At 31.0% G+C, this 19,253-nt stretch overlaps 3 protein-coding genes across 3 annotated transcripts; all 3 read left to right on the plus strand.

Moving 5' to 3' along the window:
• Positions 1 to 219: 219 nt before the first annotated feature.
• LOC142527778 (ceramide synthase LOH2-like) lies at positions 220 to 4,509 on the plus strand. Its single transcript, XM_075632708.1, has 6 exons — positions 220 to 523; positions 1,676 to 1,884; positions 2,397 to 2,552; positions 3,165 to 3,350; positions 3,599 to 3,777; positions 4,191 to 4,509. The coding sequence occupies exons 1-6, from the start codon at positions 407 to 409 to the stop codon at positions 4,208 to 4,210; spliced, it is 867 nt and encodes a 288-aa protein (XP_075488823.1). The 5' UTR covers positions 220 to 406; the 3' UTR covers positions 4,211 to 4,509.
• A 2,455-nt stretch (positions 4,510 to 6,964) lies between these two features.
• Positions 6,965 to 11,380, plus strand: LOC142527777 (ceramide synthase LOH2-like). The gene is made up of 6 exons (XM_075632707.1): positions 6,965 to 7,303; positions 8,456 to 8,664; positions 9,177 to 9,332; positions 9,945 to 10,130; positions 10,379 to 10,557; positions 10,971 to 11,380. Exons 1-6 carry the CDS (start codon positions 7,187 to 7,189, stop codon positions 10,988 to 10,990), a joined length of 867 nt encoding a protein of 288 aa, XP_075488822.1. The 5' UTR covers positions 6,965 to 7,186; the 3' UTR covers positions 10,991 to 11,380.
• Positions 11,381 to 18,035: 6,655 nt separating this feature from the next.
• Positions 18,036 to 19,073, plus strand: LOC142527294 (uncharacterized). Its single transcript, XM_075632059.1, has 2 exons — positions 18,036 to 18,581; positions 18,672 to 19,073. Exons 1-2 carry the CDS (start codon positions 18,128 to 18,130, stop codon positions 18,689 to 18,691), a joined length of 474 nt encoding a protein of 157 aa, XP_075488174.1. The 5' UTR covers positions 18,036 to 18,127; the 3' UTR covers positions 18,692 to 19,073.
• Positions 19,074 to 19,253: the final 180 nt, after the last annotated feature.

Consider the following 19,253-nt stretch of genomic DNA (forward strand, 5'->3'; position numbering starts at 1 on the left):
ATTATTCAAACGATTTTAATTTTATCTAAATTTCGTGATTATGTTTTTATTATTAATTATCCACGTGAACATTGTATACCGGGAGAGGAAAAAAACGGAAACTTTTTGAAAAAGCGCACAAGGCAAAAAACAACTAGATTTGTGAGGACTCCGATTAATTTATTCAAATACTTTGGGAACATTTCAAGATCTTCACTCTCACTCTCACTCTCACTCACTCTCACTCACACTACTTAATTACTTATCCGCGATCGAGCTGGAACAAGATCGTCACTTGCTTTGATTTCTACTGTTCTGCATAGTTACTGTATGTAGATTTTGCTTCGATTGGTGTGCTGAAAAAATATCCTGTGATGATTGATTGATTGGTTGGTCAGTTCTCGTTTGGTGGCGTGAGAATCATATTATGGAATCGATCTGGGCGCAGAATGGCGTCCCCGGTGCTTATCATTTTGTCGTTGCTATATATTTCGCTTTTGCATTTGTTGCTGCGAGGTTTTTCCTTGACAGATTCATCTTTCGTGTAAGATCTCTCGATCTCGTCTAGTGGCTGCATTTTTTTCTGTTTCCTTTTTTTTACTGATTCAAGTTGGCTCCTTAGTTCTCTCTTTTAGATAAAATCAGAGAAAATAAGTTTGGATAGTGATTATATGGCAATGGTAATCATTTGCTTGGGTATGAGATTATGCGTCGTGAATTTTATTGTTCAGTGTTGTTTCACCAACCGTGATTCTAGTTGAGCAATGACAAAGAGTTTAGGATATTTTTTTTTGTAGTACTCTTGGATATTTGCATAGTGCATTGTTATGCGCACCGACCGTCTGAGAAACTATTCCAACAAGATAAGGTTTGATGGATGGAGCAATTAGCATTTGCTTGCTTGCTTACGAAATTTGTATGACTTTCTGTCGGAGCATCTAGTTAGTACGATAATATATTCAGATTTAATAACTGTTGTCTGGTTCTAATAAAATTGCAGTGTTTTCTAAAATGTTGCATGTTGGATGGCATGTCAGTTCTCACATCTTAAGTTGTTCCAAGATCCCAATTTAAGTCTTGAAACAAGCATACAAATGTTAAGGTAGTGTCGATAAACAGGAGGGTTCTGTTGGAAAATGTGAGGAATTATAATTTTTTAGATCTATCCCAACTACTCTTAGTGTCTCTGGATATGATTGAATGACGATGAATCAAGTACATCCACTGCAGTTTGTGTTGGATGAGTTGTGAACCATTAAAAGTTTGGAAAGACCGTGGACTGTGCTGTTCTAATGATCATCTCAAAGATTTTGTTTTTCAGCCTAACTTCGGTTCTTTAAGTAATTTTAGTAGTCCTGTATCCTCTTTTACTACTCTAATAAGATATATACAGAACAATATGTTATTTAGCTTTTGATCACATAAATAATATGCCGTTTGCACTGAGCTTTTTGGACAAAGAGGAAAACATATCGTGTTGATTAATAAATGCTTGTCTTGGTTGTACTTAATCTACTTGTATGCCAAAGGTCGATACATGTCAAATTTGGGTACCAATAGCATTGTTATGAGCATACTAGCATCATACAATCTGGGTTGGACTAATTCTGGTAATCGCAGATAATTCTTGATGCTGTTGATATCACTGCTCATTGATAAAATATTTCTGGTTCACGAATGATTCCATCTATTTCAGCATCTGGCATTCTGGTTGTTGAGTAGAGGAAACCCCATGCTAAAAATAAATGAGGCTGCAAAGGCAAAAATAATGAAATGTTCAGAGTCCATGTGGAAACTAACCTATTATGCCACTGTTGAGTTTTGTATTTTGTCAAGTACCTATCATGAATCCTGGTTCCGCGATGCGAGGGAGTTCTTTAGAGGCTGGCCCGATCAAGAGCTGAAGTAAGTGATAATGTTTCATCATGGATACTGTAGCAATCTGTAGGCATTTCGCTTTCTTGTTTTAGTGATAAGAATGATAAATTTTCTGTCTTTAAAATTCTTCATGCTTTGTAATAGGATTTTTTGTATGACATCTGCTTGATCGCAGAACCGATGCATCTCTCCAGTGCTGTTATGTGACCATACTATCTGTATTTTCTGTTAATTTTATGTGATTTATTGCATGTGTTTGTGTTTACTCTTGAATCACTGAAGTGGAGTCCAGAGATTTTGCTGACGAAACTAATTCTCCATCAGTCTGTGACCTTGCGTACAAAAACTCTTCTGATCCTTGCGTTCTGATCCTTGCGTACATATTTCATGGGAAAAATGTTCCTAGTCATTGCTACAAATAATCTTCGCAGGACCCTAGGATTGCATAAATGTCATGATTGTATGCCTTGAGCTACAGAAGCTATAAGCTATTAATAGCAATTGCCCGTTGCATTTAGACAATGGATTGATTGTTTCAGGCGTTCCCTGAAACTCATTTACATGTGCCAATGTGGGTTCTATATCTGTGGTATTGCTGCCCTCCTTACTTGGGAAACACGCCGGAAGGATTTCTTTGTCATGATATCTCATCATGTTGTCACTGTGATCCTGATAGCTTATTCATACATCACGAGGTATTTTTTTTATCTATCTGCTGCTTATGATTGCTGAGGTCCTGAAATAGGTTTTTAGTTTCCAGTAGAAGGCCATCCAACAGTAACCAACTAATCAGAGACTAGACAAATGGTTGTTTATATTTTGTCGTGATCTTTATGATTTTATTGTTGTGATACTTGTTTTGCACGGGCTATACATATTAGCCAAATCAGTGCGGTGGAAATCTAGATCTCTGAAAATTGTAATTACTGTTAATACATATTAGCCAAATCAGTGTGATAAAGATATCAAACTTTGATATTAAACGATAACATTGAAAGTTATGAGAATGAGTCTGTAAAAGATTAATTTAATTATGCATATTAGGGTTATAGTATTGGTATTTATCCCTATTAAAATACTTTTAAACATGAAACATCTTGTGACATCACACAAGTTTCTAAAAGAAATTAGTGCTTGGACATCTGAATGGAGCGTCCAGTTTATCACATTATTGTGGATTTCCTAGGTAAAATGAACAGAAGAAAACTACTTTATTAGTTAACGACACACATATACACAGAGCTACAAATGTTGATGATTTATTCTTAAAAGGAAAATTTTGACTAATTTGATTTGCACTGTTTTAGGTTCTTTCGGATAGGAGCAGTCATTCTGGCTCTGCATGATGTCAGTGATGTATTCCTTGAAGCTGCTAAAGTTTTTAAATATTCCGAGAACGATCTTGGAGCTAGTATATGCTTTGGTTTTTTTGCCTTTTCGTGGCTTGTACTGAGGCTCATCATCTTTCCATTTTGGGTCATCAGATCATCAAGGTTGATAATTAAATTCTCACTGCAATTTTTTCTTAACGATAAGTTGAGCTCTTCTGGTGAATGAATTGTATTTTGATGGCATGCGTGTTCATGAATCTCAGGATGGAGTTGAAATTTATAATTTTTAGGAGAATCATATGTGATATTTAATATTTCTAATTTGGATAAGGTGACTGTTCTAGTTTGCCTTTGCTTGGTAAGTCCATGCCTCTTTCCTCTTACCAAATTTTTTGGTTGTCATTCCTCAGCTACTATTTATGCGAGTTCTTGACACTATCGGAGCCTTACATGATGGTGATATACTATGTCTTCAATACAATGCTATTGACCCTGCTTGTGTTTCACATTTACTGGTGGATCCTCATATGGTCAATGATCACACGACAGCTGAAAAATAAAGGAAAAGTCGGGGAAGATATACGATCTGGTAAGCATTACGGGAAGTTGATTCAAACATATATGAACTATTCACTTGCCTACAAATCGCATGTGAGTCTTCCCTTTGTCCCAATGCTTCTGAATTTTCAAATCCTGTTATTAGGATAAACACAAATTTGACCCCAGAAACCTGTTAAAAATGCAAGTTCCCATTCATAGATGATGCTTTTTGTCACTTGGTTGAGTTTGATCCTTGAAGCATCTTGATCATGTTATGACTTAGGTCTTGCCTTTTGGTCACACTCGACGCGCTTGACTGTTAGAAATTGTTCATGTATCTCTATATTCTTCCTTGATCATATACCAACCCGATTCTAGTGTGTAGCAGTCAGTTCTTGTTTGTTCTTTAGATAAAGTTTATTCATGAAGATCTACTAACACTACTAGTATATCCTTGCACAGATTCAGAAGACGACGACTAGTTGGAAATCACGCTCTTAGACAAATGTGTCTGCTTGGTAAAATCTGCTGCATATCTTGCAGTTTTGTCCTTCTGATTTATCGGTTAAAACAGTAAACTATCCCCGTCTAGTTTATTCGGATATTCAAATTCTTGTATCATTACATAGGTAGCAACACTTCCTAGTCTTTCAGTTTTCACGCATACAATGTTTTGCAGTCCATTGTTTGGCAAAATTCGGGGTTCCCTTGATTTTTAGAGTGATGGAATGTCCATTCGTTCGAGTTTAAATTTGTATCCATTGGAATTTCATCCTTTTTTTTCTGTTTTGGTCGATGTTTTCATATTTCATGTAAATTTACTGTAGAATGTAAGTAAAATAGTAAATTATCTATTGTTCTCTTTTTTTCGAGTAAGTTTATCGATAGTTATCATATGTCTGAAACAAATAATTCAGACACTTAGGTTATAAAATTTATCGATATCCTTAAATATTGAAAAATACATTGAACGAGTAATTTGACTTGGGCAGTAAGTTTGGTACGTGAATTCACAAGCCTTGGAAATTTTTTTATCACCAATTTCTATATATTGATACGACAAAAACTTGTGTGAGACGGTCTTATGGGTCGTATTTTGTGAGATGTATCTCTTATTTGGGTCATCCATAAAAAAAAATTATTTTTTATACTAAGAGTATTATTTTTATTGTGAATATCGGTAAAGTTGACCCGTCTCACATATAAAGATCCGTGAGAACGTCTCAAAAAAAATCTACTCCGTTGATATTTGATGCTGTGAATTCGGTTTAATCCTTCTCACGATGAAAGTTCATGACACCGAAAAGTTGATTGGATAAACATATTCTATCGTTCTTTTGAATTTGACCAACTTTCAACTTTTTGTAAGGAATTTTTAATACAACAAAACAGGGGAAAACTAATTGGTGGTGGCCTGAAACTTATCCGTAACTTGTTATTCAAATATCAATCTGGAAAAGGGGCAAAATGCAAGGTACCCATCAATTATTTAATATTTATAAGAATTATTTCATAAATTTAATACAAAACTATCATGTACCATATTAACTAAGTCATAATTATTAATAAATATATTATTATTATTATTATTATTATTATTATTATTATTCCAACTCAACGGAGTGTACGATTAAATGATTGTCACTACCACCTCCACTCAATTTGTTATGATGAAATAATTGAGGTAAAGTGTAAGTGTGACAGTATATAGATTAGCTTTTGGATGAGATCATTTGATTTGTGATCAAGTTTAACTTGATTAATATGTTAATTTAACTAAATTAATAAAGTGAAATTTTGAAATTCTCCTTAAATAAATTAATTTAGACAGTAGATGATAAATTTCAAATAGTATTATAAATTATTCGAGAAAAATATATTGGGTTGAGGTTGAAAATGAGAATAACATTATTTCATTATTCGGTTGAATTGACGATAATTATTACAAAAGACCTTGGTATCATATTTCATTTTATTTTTAATTTCTTATATTGTGATATTTAGTTAATGTCTCAATTTTATGGTATTTTTCAATAAAAACAGACATTGAGAGCATGTAGATTCTATATGCAGTTTTGCAAATTTTTCTAATATTTTATTTCTAATATAATATGATTAGTTTGATTTATTTCAACATTATTCATAAAAAGAGAAATTAATAAGAAATTAAAATAATGAAAATTGCTTTATACTTTTGAATTAAATTTATGAAATAATTCTTATAATTTTTTAACCAAGATAATTTTTATAATAAATATGAAGCATAATGATAATTTATTAGCATTTTTAATTGAGTATTACATAGTAGTTTATTAGTAGGTTTATTGTGAGATGATTTCACGAATATTTATCCGTGAGACGGATCAATCTTGTCATATTTATAATAATAAGTAATAATTTTGGCATAAAAAGTAATAATTTTCATGAGTGATACAAATATGATATTTATTTCACAAAATTGACTCTTAAGACCGTATCATAAAAGTTTTTGTGTTATTTTATTTATATATGTGTTTTACTACACATATATTTGAGTAATATTATTTTAAAATTTTATTTCACGTGAAATTATTAATAATAAATATTAATTTACAAATAATTCATTCTGATATAAAATTAACTATATATAATACGTTTAAACAAAATCCGCAAGAGGTTAAAAGTTAACCAAATCACAATTGATATTTAACTTAATAATAAGATTAGTGGTTTTATTTTAACATTATTATGATAATTTAATTAATTAAGAGAATTTCATTTGACAATCATTTGTCTATGTGTACTCCATTTAAGTACATTGTATTTTTTATTTTGGTTTTGATAAAATTCATTATTATGTTATTTTTATTTTTATTGTTTATTCATTGAAAATTATATTTGAACGAAAAATATATTTGTTAATTTGAGAGAACTTTTATTATTTTATAATCACGTAGATAAAAAAAAATATCATATAAATAAATGAATATATATGATTTATAATTATGATGTATTTTATCTATTATGTTTTGATATATTTAGATTTGTAAATGTTTATAAACAAAATATTATTCAAACGATTTTAATTTTATCTTAATTTAGTGATCATGTTTTTATTATTAATTATCCACGTGAACATTGTACACCGGGAGAGTAAAAAAACGGAAACTTTTTGAAAAAGCACACAAGGCAAAAAACAACTAGATTTGTGAGGACTCCGATTAATTTATTCAAATACTTTGGGAACATCTCAAGATCTTCACTCTCACTCTCACTCTCACTCACTCTCACTCTCACTCACACTACTTAATTACTTATCCGCGATCGAGCTGGAACAAGATCGTCACTTGCTTTGATTTCTACTGTTCTGCATAGTTACTGTATGTAGATTTTGCTTCGATTGGTGTGCTGAAAAAATATCCTGTGATGATTGATTGATTGGTTGGTCAGTTCTCGTTTGGTGGCGTGAGAATCATATTATGGAATCGATCTGGGCGCAGAATGGCGTCCCCGGTGCTTATCATTTTGTCGTTGCTATATATTTCGCTTTTGCATTTGTTGCTGCGAGGTTTTTCCTTGACAGATTCATCTTTCGTGTAAGATCTCTCGATCTCGTCTAGTGGCTGCATTTTTTTCTGTTTCCTTTTTTTTACTGATTCAAGTTGGCTCCTTAGTTCTCTCTTTTAGATAAAATCAGAGAAAATAAGTTTGGATAGTGATTATATGGCAATGGTAATCATTTGCTTGGGTATGAGATTATGCGTCGTGAATTTTATTGTTCAGTGTTGTTTCACCAACCGTGATTCTAGTTGAGCAATGACAAAGAGTTTAGGATATTTTTTTTTGTAGTACTCTTGGATATTTGCATAGTGCATTGTTATGCGCACCGACCGTCTGAGAAACTATTCCAACAAGATAAGGTTTGATGGATGGAGCAATTAGCATTTGCTTGCTTGCTTACGAAATTTGTATGACTTTCTGTCGGAGCATCTAGTTAGTACGATAATATATTCAGATTTAATAACTGTTGTCTGGTTCTAATAAAATTGCAGTGTTTTCTAAAATGTTGCATGTTGGATGGCATGTCAGTTCTCACATCTTAAGTTGTTCCAAGATCCCAATTTAAGTCTTGAAACAAGCATACAAATGTTAAGGTAGTGTCGATAAACAGGAGGGTTCTGTTGGAAAATGTGAGGAATTATAATTTTTTAGATCTATCCCAACTACTCTTAGTGTCTCTGGATATGATTGAATGACGATGAATCAAGTACATCCACTGCAGTTTGTGTTGGATGAGTTGTGAACCATTAAAAGTTTGGAAAGACCGTGGACTGTGCTGTTCTAATGATCATCTCAAAGATTTTGTTTTTCAGCCTAACTTCGGTTCTTTAAGTAATTTTAGTAGTCCTGTATCCTCTTTTACTACTCTAATAAGATATATACAGAACAATATGTTATTTAGCTTTTGATCACATAAATAATATGCCGTTTGCACTGAGCTTTTTGGACAAAGAGGAAAACATATCGTGTTGATTAATAAATGCTTGTCTTGGTTGTACTTAATCTACTTGTATGCCAAAGGTCGATACATGTCAAATTTGGGTACCAATAGCATTGTTATGAGCATACTAGCATCATACAATCTGGGTTGGACTAATTCTGGTAATCGCAGATAATTCTTGATGCTGTTGATATCACTGCTCATTGATAAAATATTTCTGGTTCACGAATGATTCCATCTATTTCAGCATCTGGCATTCTGGTTGTTGAGTAGAGGAAACCCCATGCTAAAAATAAATGAGGCTGCAAAGGCAAAAATAATGAAATGTTCAGAGTCCATGTGGAAACTAACCTATTATGCCACTGTTGAGTTTTGTATTTTGTCAAGTACCTATCATGAATCCTGGTTCCGCGATGCGAGGGAGTTCTTTAGAGGCTGGCCCGATCAAGAGCTGAAGTAAGTGATAATGTTTCATCATGGATACTGTAGCAATCTGTAGGCATTTCGCTTTCTTGTTTTAGTGATAAGAATGATAAATTTTCTGTCTTTAAAATTCTTCATGCTTTGTAATAGGATTTTTTGTATGACATCTGCTTGATCGCAGAACCGATGCATCTCTCCAGTGCTGTTATGTGACCATACTATCTGTATTTTCTGTTAATTTTATGTGATTTATTGCATGTGTTTGTGTTTACTCTTGAATCACTGAAGTGGAGTCCAGAGATTTTGCTGACGAAACTAATTCTCCATCAGTCTGTGACCTTGCGTACAAAAACTCTTCTGATCCTTGCGTTCTGATCCTTGCGTACATATTTCATGGGAAAAATGTTCCTAGTCATTGCTACAAATAATCTTCGCAGGACCCTAGGATTGCATAAATGTCATGATTGTATGCCTTGAGCTACAGAAGCTATAAGCTATTAATAGCAATTGCCCGTTGCATTTAGACAATGGATTGATTGTTTCAGGCGTTCCCTGAAACTCATTTACATGTGCCAATGTGGGTTCTATATCTGTGGTATTGCTGCCCTCCTTACTTGGGAAACACGCCGGAAGGATTTCTTTGTCATGATATCTCATCATGTTGTCACTGTGATCCTGATAGCTTATTCATACATCACGAGGTATTTTTTTTATCTATCTGCTGCTTATGATTGCTGAGGTCCTGAAATAGGTTTTTAGTTTCCAGTAGAAGGCCATCCAACAGTAACCAACTAATCAGAGACTAGACAAATGGTTGTTTATATTTTGTCGTGATCTTTATGATTTTATTGTTGTGATACTTGTTTTGCACGGGCTATACATATTAGCCAAATCAGTGCGGTGGAAATCTAGATCTCTGAAAATTGTAATTACTGTTAATACATATTAGCCAAATCAGTGTGATAAAGATATCAAACTTTGATATTAAACGATAACATTGAAAGTTATGAGAATGAGTCTGTAAAAGATTAATTTAATTATGCATATTAGGGTTATAGTATTGGTATTTATCCCTATTAAAATACTTTTAAACATGAAACATCTTGTGACATCACACAAGTTTCTAAAAGAAATTAGTGCTTGGACATCTGAATGGAGCGTCCAGTTTATCACATTATTGTGGATTTCCTAGGTAAAATGAACAGAAGAAAACTACTTTATTAGTTAACGACACACATATACACAGAGCTACAAATGTTGATGATTTATTCTTAAAAGGAAAATTTTGACTAATTTGATTTGCACTGTTTTAGGTTCTTTCGGATAGGAGCAGTCATTCTGGCTCTGCATGATGTCAGTGATGTATTCCTTGAAGCTGCTAAAGTTTTTAAATATTCCGAGAACGATCTTGGAGCTAGTATATGCTTTGGTTTTTTTGCCTTTTCGTGGCTTGTACTGAGGCTCATCATCTTTCCATTTTGGGTCATCAGATCATCAAGGTTGATAATTAAATTCTCACTGCAATTTTTTCTTAACGATAAGTTGAGCTCTTCTGGTGAATGAATTGTATTTTGATGGCATGCGTGTTCATGAATCTCAGGATGGAGTTGAAATTTATAATTTTTAGGAGAATCATATGTGATATTTAATATTTCTAATTTGGATAAGGTGACTGTTCTAGTTTGCCTTTGCTTGGTAAGTCCATGCCTCTTTCCTCTTACCAAATTTTTTGGTTGTCATTCCTCAGCTACTATTTATGCGAGTTCTTGACACTATCGGAGCCTTACATGATGGTGATATACTATGTCTTCAATACAATGCTATTGACCCTGCTTGTGTTTCACATTTACTGGTGGATCCTCATATGGTCAATGATCACACGACAGCTGAAAAATAAAGGAAAAGTCGGGGAAGATATACGATCTGGTAAGCATTACGGGAAGTTGATTCAAACATATATGAACTATTCACTTGCCTACAAATCGCATGTGAGTCTTCCCTTTGTCCCAATGCTTCTGAATTTTCAAATCCTGTTAGTAGGATAAACACAAATTTGACCCCAGAAACCTGTTAAAAATGCAAGTTCCCATTCATAGATGATGCTTTTTGTCACTTGGTTGAGTTTGATCCTTGAAGCATCTTGATCATGTTATGACTTAGGTCTTGCCTTTTGGTCACACTCGACGCGCTTGACTGTTAGAAATTGTTCATGTATCTCTATATTCTTCCTTGATCATATACCAACCCGATTCTAGTGTGTAGCAGTCAGTTCTTGTTTGTTCTTTAGATAAAGTTTATTCATGAAGATCTACTAACACTACTAGTATATCCTTGCACAGATTCAGAAGACGACGACTAGTTGGAAATCACGCTCTTAGACAAATGTGTCTGCTTGGTAAAATCTGCTGCATATCTTGCAGTTTTGTCCTTCTGATTTATCGGTTAAAACAGTAAACTATCCCCGTCTAGTTTATTCGGATATTCAAATTCTTGTATCATTACATAGGTAGCAACACTTCCTAGTCTTTCAGTTTTCACGCATACAATGTTTTGCAGTCCATTGTTTGGCAAAATTCGGGGTTCCCTTGATTTTTAGAGTGATGGAATGTCCATTCGTTCGAGTTTAAATTTGTATCCATTGGAATTTCATCCTTTTTTTTCTGTTTTGGTCGATGTTTTCATATTTCATATAAATTTACTGTAGAATGTAAGTAAAATAGTAAATTATCTATTGTTCTCTTTTTTTCGAGTAAGTTTATCGATAGTTATCATATGTCTGAAACAAATAATTCAGACACTTAGGTTATAAAATTTATCGATATCCTTAAATATTGAAAAATACATTGAACGAGTAATTTGACTTGGGCAGTGAGTTTGGTACGTGAATTCACAAGCCTTGGAAATTTTTTTATCACCAATTTCTATATATTGATACGACAAAAACTTGTGTGAGACGGTCTTATGGGTCGTATTTTGTGAGAGGTATCTCTTATTTGGGTCATCCATAAAAAAAATTATTTTTTATACTAAGAGTATTATTTTTATTGTAAATATCGGTAAAGTTGACTCGTCTCACATATAAAGATCCGTGAGAATGTCTCAAAAAAAATCTACTCTGTTGATATTTGATGCTGTGAATTCGGTTTAATCCTTCTCACGATGAAAGTTCATGACACCGAAAAGTTGATTGGATAAACATATTCTATCGTTCTTTTGAATTTGACCAACTTTCAACTTTTTGTAAGGAATTTTTAATACAACAAAACAGGGGAAAACTAATTGGTGGTGGCCTGAAACTTATCCGTAACTTGTTATTCAAATATCAATCTGGAAAAGGGGCAAAATGCAAGGTACCCATCAATTATTTAATATTTAAAAAATCCTCTCAATAAAAAATATATATATACTAGAGAATAGCAAGAAAATTTGTTATAAATTTAGGAGTAAAAAGACAAAAAATATTGTTCATTTAATGGGAGACCAAAAGAAACACAGTGCATAGTATCTTCCACCTTTTGATGGCCATTTTCTTCAAAATTAAGTTATTGTCTTTTAGTAAATTTAAATCTTGGGAATCATCCAACTGTTTTGAACCAATTTGACTAATCCAAACAATTGGATTAACCATGTGAGGTCCACCTATTAAAGTCGATTTTTTTTTCAATAATACCTATTTTTAAAAAATATATATATAGATAAAATTGAATGTCGAGTAGGGAGGGGGGGTACATGAGATCTTATTGTAATAATATTACCTCTTTAATTCTGACAATAAAAGAAAATTATGCATGAAATATGTAAAATTCAGTTAAGATAATAAAAAAAAAGTTCAGCAAAAAATGTTTAAGATCTACTAATTTTATCCAAATTTCATTCTCGTATACTCCACCCGTCTATTATATATTTTTCACACAGATTAAAAAAATTATCGAAAAAACAAATTTACAAATAAAATTTTCATATCGCCTTTATTTAACGAATATTTTGAAATGATATAAAAAATTATTGGAATTAACTAATGTATTTAATGAAGAGATATAGGTTGAGAGTAAGAATAGAGAACATAATACTAAATATAGTTACTTAACGGTATATTTGAGACAAATAAAAAAAATCGTAGTCTTTATATTTGAAATGAAGAGGTATAATTTTTGGACAAGCTAAAGAAAGAAGGTTTTGGTAAAGCGACAAACGCTGGATCCTATATTATTCGATTGTAAAGCTAGAAGAAACAGGTTGCATCAACTTTTAGTTTTGAATTGATCCCTTACATGTTACTCGATTTTTAAATTTAAAAGCATTCTACAGTTTTCAAATATTATTATATATTGAATTATAATTTATCTCTTTCAAATTGGATAAATATACAATAAAACTCATGTAATTATTATTAACAAAAAACATTTAAATGAAATATTGGATTTGTCGATAATCAAAATAAGAAAGAAACAAATTTTTATCCTTGAGTGAGAAATAAGATATTTAAATAAAGTTATAATTGTCACAATTAAATAGTGCACCTACATGCATTTATCACTGTATTTTGCGACTAGAATGTCAAAAAAAATTTCCCCGTATTATTTTTATATCATATTTAAAATAATTATAGATCCTAATTTTTATTATTTTGAGTTGGCCTTTATTATGAAAAATCATTGAGAATAAATTGAATTTGAAAATTCTTATATCTATGTATATCACATATTAATATATTGACCTAAGTCCAGGTAATAAAAAACTCCAAAATGAACTTATTCATCTTCAATGTACATAAATTATATAGTAAAGATATATGACAATTAAGACAATGCAGTTGAATATATGTTCACATATAACAAAATATAAAGACAAAAAAAACAATAAATAAAAATATTTTTCTAGATATAAATATTTTTTTTATAACTTTTTACAGTAAGTTGGAGAAGATAAAAGAGAAAAAATATTAATTCTTTTGGGTTACACGAAAAAATAAAAATGAAAGAAGTGTTTGTCATACAATAAATTCAGTTTCCAATTTAAATGTATACTATAAAGTTATATTTACCGTTCAGACTTTATAAATGCAATGAATTTTTCTCAAGATAAGGGTACACAAATGTTTTCGTTAAGATATTTAAACAATTAGAAAAATTAAATATATTATTTTTCTGGAGGTAATACCATTATGACATTATTAATTTGATTGTGCTAATTATACTTATGAGTTAATATAAAATATTAAAATAAGTGTCATAAGAGTCAGTAAAAAGATGATTTATTGTCAAAAATATTATTATTATAAATTACAAATAAATGACAACATTTAATCAATATTTTTTTAAATCAATCTATCAGTACTTTTCATGTGATGATAGATTGTTATAATAATTAGGGGTGAGCATTCAGCCGGTTTTGTTACCGACCGAACCGAATTAGTCATAACCGGATCGAACCGAAATATTTAGCAATAATCGAACAAACCGAATTAATTTTCATAGACGATGAAAACCGAATCGAATTAAAATCGATTAATTCGCTTGGTGACCGAATTAACCGATTAGTTTTAAAAAAATATTTGTGATTTAACTTTAATTATATATGTAATTTTTTGAACACTACAGTCTACACAAATGCATAGAAACATAAAATCACATACATCACAAATTTTTCTTTATAATTAGGGCTGATTTTAAATTTTAAAATTAAAAAATATATTAAAATTGATAAATAATAAAAATTTATTAAATAATAATATTTATTATATCGGTTAATTCGGTTAGCTGATTTCAAAATTTAGAAAACCGTAAACGAACCGAATTAACCGATATAACCGAATTTTTTAATTTAAAAATCGGATTTCCGAAATAACCGAACCGAATTTCTGAATTGACTCTTTCGGTCGGTTAATTCGGTTTAACCGAAATTTTGTTCACCCCTAATAATAATTGAATATTATAATAAAATATATGCATTATTGAGAGAATATGACAAATAACAAAAGAAAACAATATGATAATAACGATATGAGAAAAATTTTAGTAGTTCAAATCTTTTTTTAAAATTTTAAAAATATTTTTTTTTTCAAATTAATTACATATGCTAATTAACACGAAATATCAAAATTTACAATACTATTATCATTATCTTTTGTTGAGTTAACTAATTTTATTTCAAATTTTAATTACTTCAACATATGTTTCCCACATGCAACGCACGTGCATTATTTCTAGTATATATATGAGTGTGTGTATTATATGTATATATATTGTAATTAAGCCTGCCTGCATGTGCCACTGGAGTTTTTGCCAGTTTGGCCTAAAGACAACAAATTAATTAAATCCATCTATATTCCCTTATTCTACAAATCTTTGCAAAATGACAAACGAGTATGTCTCTAACATATTGAAAAATTGAAAACAATTTCTTATTGATAAACCTCAATTTTACTAGTATAAGACCAACATTTAGACTGCATTATTGAAGGCAATCAATAATGTATAAAAAATTGGTAGAGTGATTATTGAGTTCTTAATTATTTTCTCCTTTAATTTGCTCTACGTGTCCTACCACGGTTATCAACACTATTTATAGACCAATTTTTTTAAAATAATTTTTATGATAATTCATATATATTTTTCTACTCCATATAAAATTAAATTTGACAAAAACTTGTGTAAGACAGTCTCATAGGTCGTATTTTGTGAGACATATCTCTTATTTGGGTCATCCATGAAAAAATATTACTTTTTATGCTAAGAATAATATTTTTTATTGTGAATATCGGTAGGGTTGACACGTCTCACAAATAAAGATGCATGAGATCGTCTCACAAGAGATCTATTCGATTAATTTTGTGGCATAACGATGTTGCTACTTTTTACTAGTCAAACGACTTTTGAAGATATCTATAAGTAGGCGGTGAATAGTCAAATTATCTTTCAAGAAATTATGGATCTTCGAGCTCTAAAAAAAACGCATTAATTAACACCACAAGGCAAGGACCTTTAATTTCACCACTACCTTTTGAAATTGTAAGGAAAAGAAAATTTGTAAGCGTTTACCACAGGAAATGAGATGCTATCATTAGGATATTGTTCTATTGATATATATGAAATTCATATTTTTTCAGTGAACCACACATACCCCAAGGATAGCTTGAAATTTTCGTCGACAATAAATATATATGATTCGCGAAATTTAATTTCTTGACTTTCCTAAAAATATCATTTTTGATCTATTTATTGACTTATTTTTTGCTCCTAATATTTTTCTCTAAATAATAATAATGATGTTTAATTATCCTAGCTAGGGTTGCATGCATAGATCAAAGATTGTTTGACTATTTAATTTTTGAAAATGGACTCTAAAGTGTATATCTGCCAAATTTTTTAATTTTATATACAATCGAATATTTTGTCACACAAATAGTTTAATGTATCCCCTTTATAGTGCGCTGTATATAAACTTCATCTATAATTTTTTAACCTTTTGCCAAAAAAAAAAAGAAAAAAATTAAATTTCAAAGTGATTTCATGAATGTTTTAATAGTTTATCACTTTTATATTGTATTTTATATTCATTTTTTATGATGAAACACTATTGATTGTCATTAAAATATATATAATCCAAATTAGGTCTTTTGTGAGATGGTCTCACATATCTTTATTCGTTAGACGAGTCGACCATATCCATATTTACAATAAAAATAATAATTTTTCATGGACGACACAAATAAAATATCTATCTCACAAAATTGACAAGTGAAACGGCCATCTCACATAAGTTTTTACATCAAACCAACTTTAGAATGGATTGCTTACATTTTAATTGGACTTGCATTGCATGTTACCCTGTCCATTATTTTATAATCAAGAAGAAAGACTAGTAAAGATTCACTGGCCTAAGTCAACATGTAGTGAATGAACATAGCTTAACCATAAAGACATTTTAAATGTACTCACATGCAGTCCAACTGTACTTACAAAATTTTAATGTTGAGCATAAATTGACTTAAAGGTGAAAATTGAAATCATATATATAAATATTTAAAAGTTGAATTTCAATCACAAAATCCATTCAGAAAATATAAGTCGTCGCGGTTTGGTTTAGTCAAATAATTTTTAGTCTTTATATTCTCATCTTTAATCATTTTTCACTGATGTAAAACATGACACTTGAATTGCTGATCTATCTAATATTATTGTCAGTAGTGTCACAAAAATACGACGGTCTAAAACCAAATTTTGATAACTTACAAGAAAAAAACAAAAGAAAACTAACTTGTAGAACAAAAATTATATATTTTTCCCAATATTGAGGCCAAGCTTCGCATAATAATAAATAAAATAAGTGATTTAAGATTGGATCGATTAGGTGACGAGCAAAAATATAACTATTTTCGAATATTTTTATGCTAAAAATCTTCGTACAAAAATATAAGTTTTCACTTGGTTTATATAAAAGAAAAATAATTATTTTGATCAAAATTTACGAGCTCGTGATATCTTTGAAATGTTAGAAAAATGATATGGGAATCCTCATGGAAAGCACCTCCATAATTTTCTAACAAATTTTATACGTATTTAACGTTTCCATCTCCAAAAGACAGCGATAATTGAGGTCGTGCATGTTATCTATCTTTGAACAAATTTATAATCAATGATTGACCAATCTCATAAATGTCACTTTAATTCACAGCAAACCGATCACACGGGTGAGTGTAGGCAATGAAAAATTGTTAAATAATAATAATAATAATAATAAAATTATTATTTTGAAAATGCTAATTTTGTTTTATTATATTTATCTTTCCTCTAATAATAAATGTTAGATATTTCCGCAATGCAAAGATACATATGATATAATGATAATAGTCAGCGATGCATGCAACTTCTACTTTGAATTTTTTAGGGTATTTGATGGAAAAAAGGAAGTGAATAACAGTAATATTTAAAATTAACATGATTTTTTGGGATTTGGATCCTCTGCTGCGGGTGTTGTGTTCTTTTTACAACTGATCATCTCGTTTCATCTAACAATTTTTTAAATTTATCTGACAACGTCAATCAGATGATCAGTTGTAAAAAGTGCCTTTAACACCTGGTGTTATGTTTTTAACCACAGCAAATGATCCAAATCCGGTTCTTTTATATATTAATTTTTATGATCATTACTCCAATTCAAACACAGTAAACTTAAATAAATTAATTAAAGAATTGATCCAATGCATGAATGTCACATAATGGGTATAAATGAAAAATGAAGGCCCTTATTTTTTTTTTTGGTCTGTTTTTTGTTAAAATAATTAAACATTATATAAGCCAGAAAGCCTCCCAATATGTGTTTTTGTGTGTATATATATGTATGTATTGTTATATAAATAATAGATGCACATGAAAGAGTGCTATTTCCTGTATATAAAGGCTTATCACATTGCATGTGAAGTTCAAGAATAGACCAACATTACAAGAAAAAAAGCCCCCTCAAGTTTGCCTTAACTTCTAGCTAGTGTTATTTTATGGCATGTTTAAACATGTTCAACAATGATCCACAACAACAGAATCTCTACAACATCACACCAAGAATCTCATTTTCTTACGATTTTGCCGATCAACAGCCTCCAATCAAGCTAGAAAACATCTATAGAGAGGCCCCCGTTTCCTCGGATTTCGAGTTCTCAGTCCCAAAGTACTCTATGATCTCTGCTGATGAGCTTTTTTCCAAGGGAAAATTGGTGCCCTCGAAGGAAAATTGCATAATAGATAGCCCTACTACCCTTAGAGATGAGCTTCTTATTGGTGACGACGACTACGAAAACGTATCACCAAGAATAGCCAAAGGGACGAGCCGGTGGAAGGAGAGGTTTGGTTTTCATAGATCGAACGTCGTATCCAAGAAAATAGAAAAGAATATGGATCGAGGATTAGAAAGAATCGATGAATTGAAGGCACATGATAATAATGTATTTAAAGGTGAGTGAGAATACATATTTTACTTCTAATAAGATATAGAACTATATAAAATAATGTGTTGAATTTAATCTTGTTTTTTTCTTGTTACAGGGGTGTTTAACTTTAACTGATGCATGTTCCTTGATCGATCATGGGGAGGAATATTTTCAAATTTTGATTGTTTTCTGTAACATTAAATGTCAGGTCTGGGATTTCTGCAGAATTGCAGATATGTATGTGTTGTATAAATGTCTGCAGTTCTATTACTGATCTCTGTGTATTAATTTGCACCTGTACTTTGTTTTCCCTATGTATTTAGTGGTATTTTATGAATATAAGTGTTAGTTTTCTGGCCCGGGATGCATCTTTTTGGGTGATTTTTCGTGTGTAGTCAAGGGGAAATGGATAATTCAAGCAAGTGGGGAAGATAAGATTAACCCATCCAATGGTGTTTCTTCATGAAAGGGATGCAATTCTTGTAAAAGTGAAAAAAATCTGCCACCCCACCTCAGTGTTGTAATAATAATCAAAAGAAAGTTTGGCAAAATACTCCTTTTTCATGGATATTTACGGGCTTCTTTCTCGTGCTGTGAATCTTTTTTTTTTAAATCATATATATAAATAAGCTACGGCCTATGAATCTTTTTGGGGAGAAATTTTTAGTTATACCGCAAACTGGCACTAAATAATTTC

Source organism: Primulina tabacum, chromosome 15, assembly GCF_025594145.1.
Source record: "Primulina tabacum isolate GXHZ01 chromosome 15, ASM2559414v2, whole genome shotgun sequence".
In the NCBI taxonomy this organism is placed as follows: Eukaryota; Viridiplantae; Streptophyta; class Magnoliopsida; order Lamiales; family Gesneriaceae; genus Primulina; species Primulina tabacum.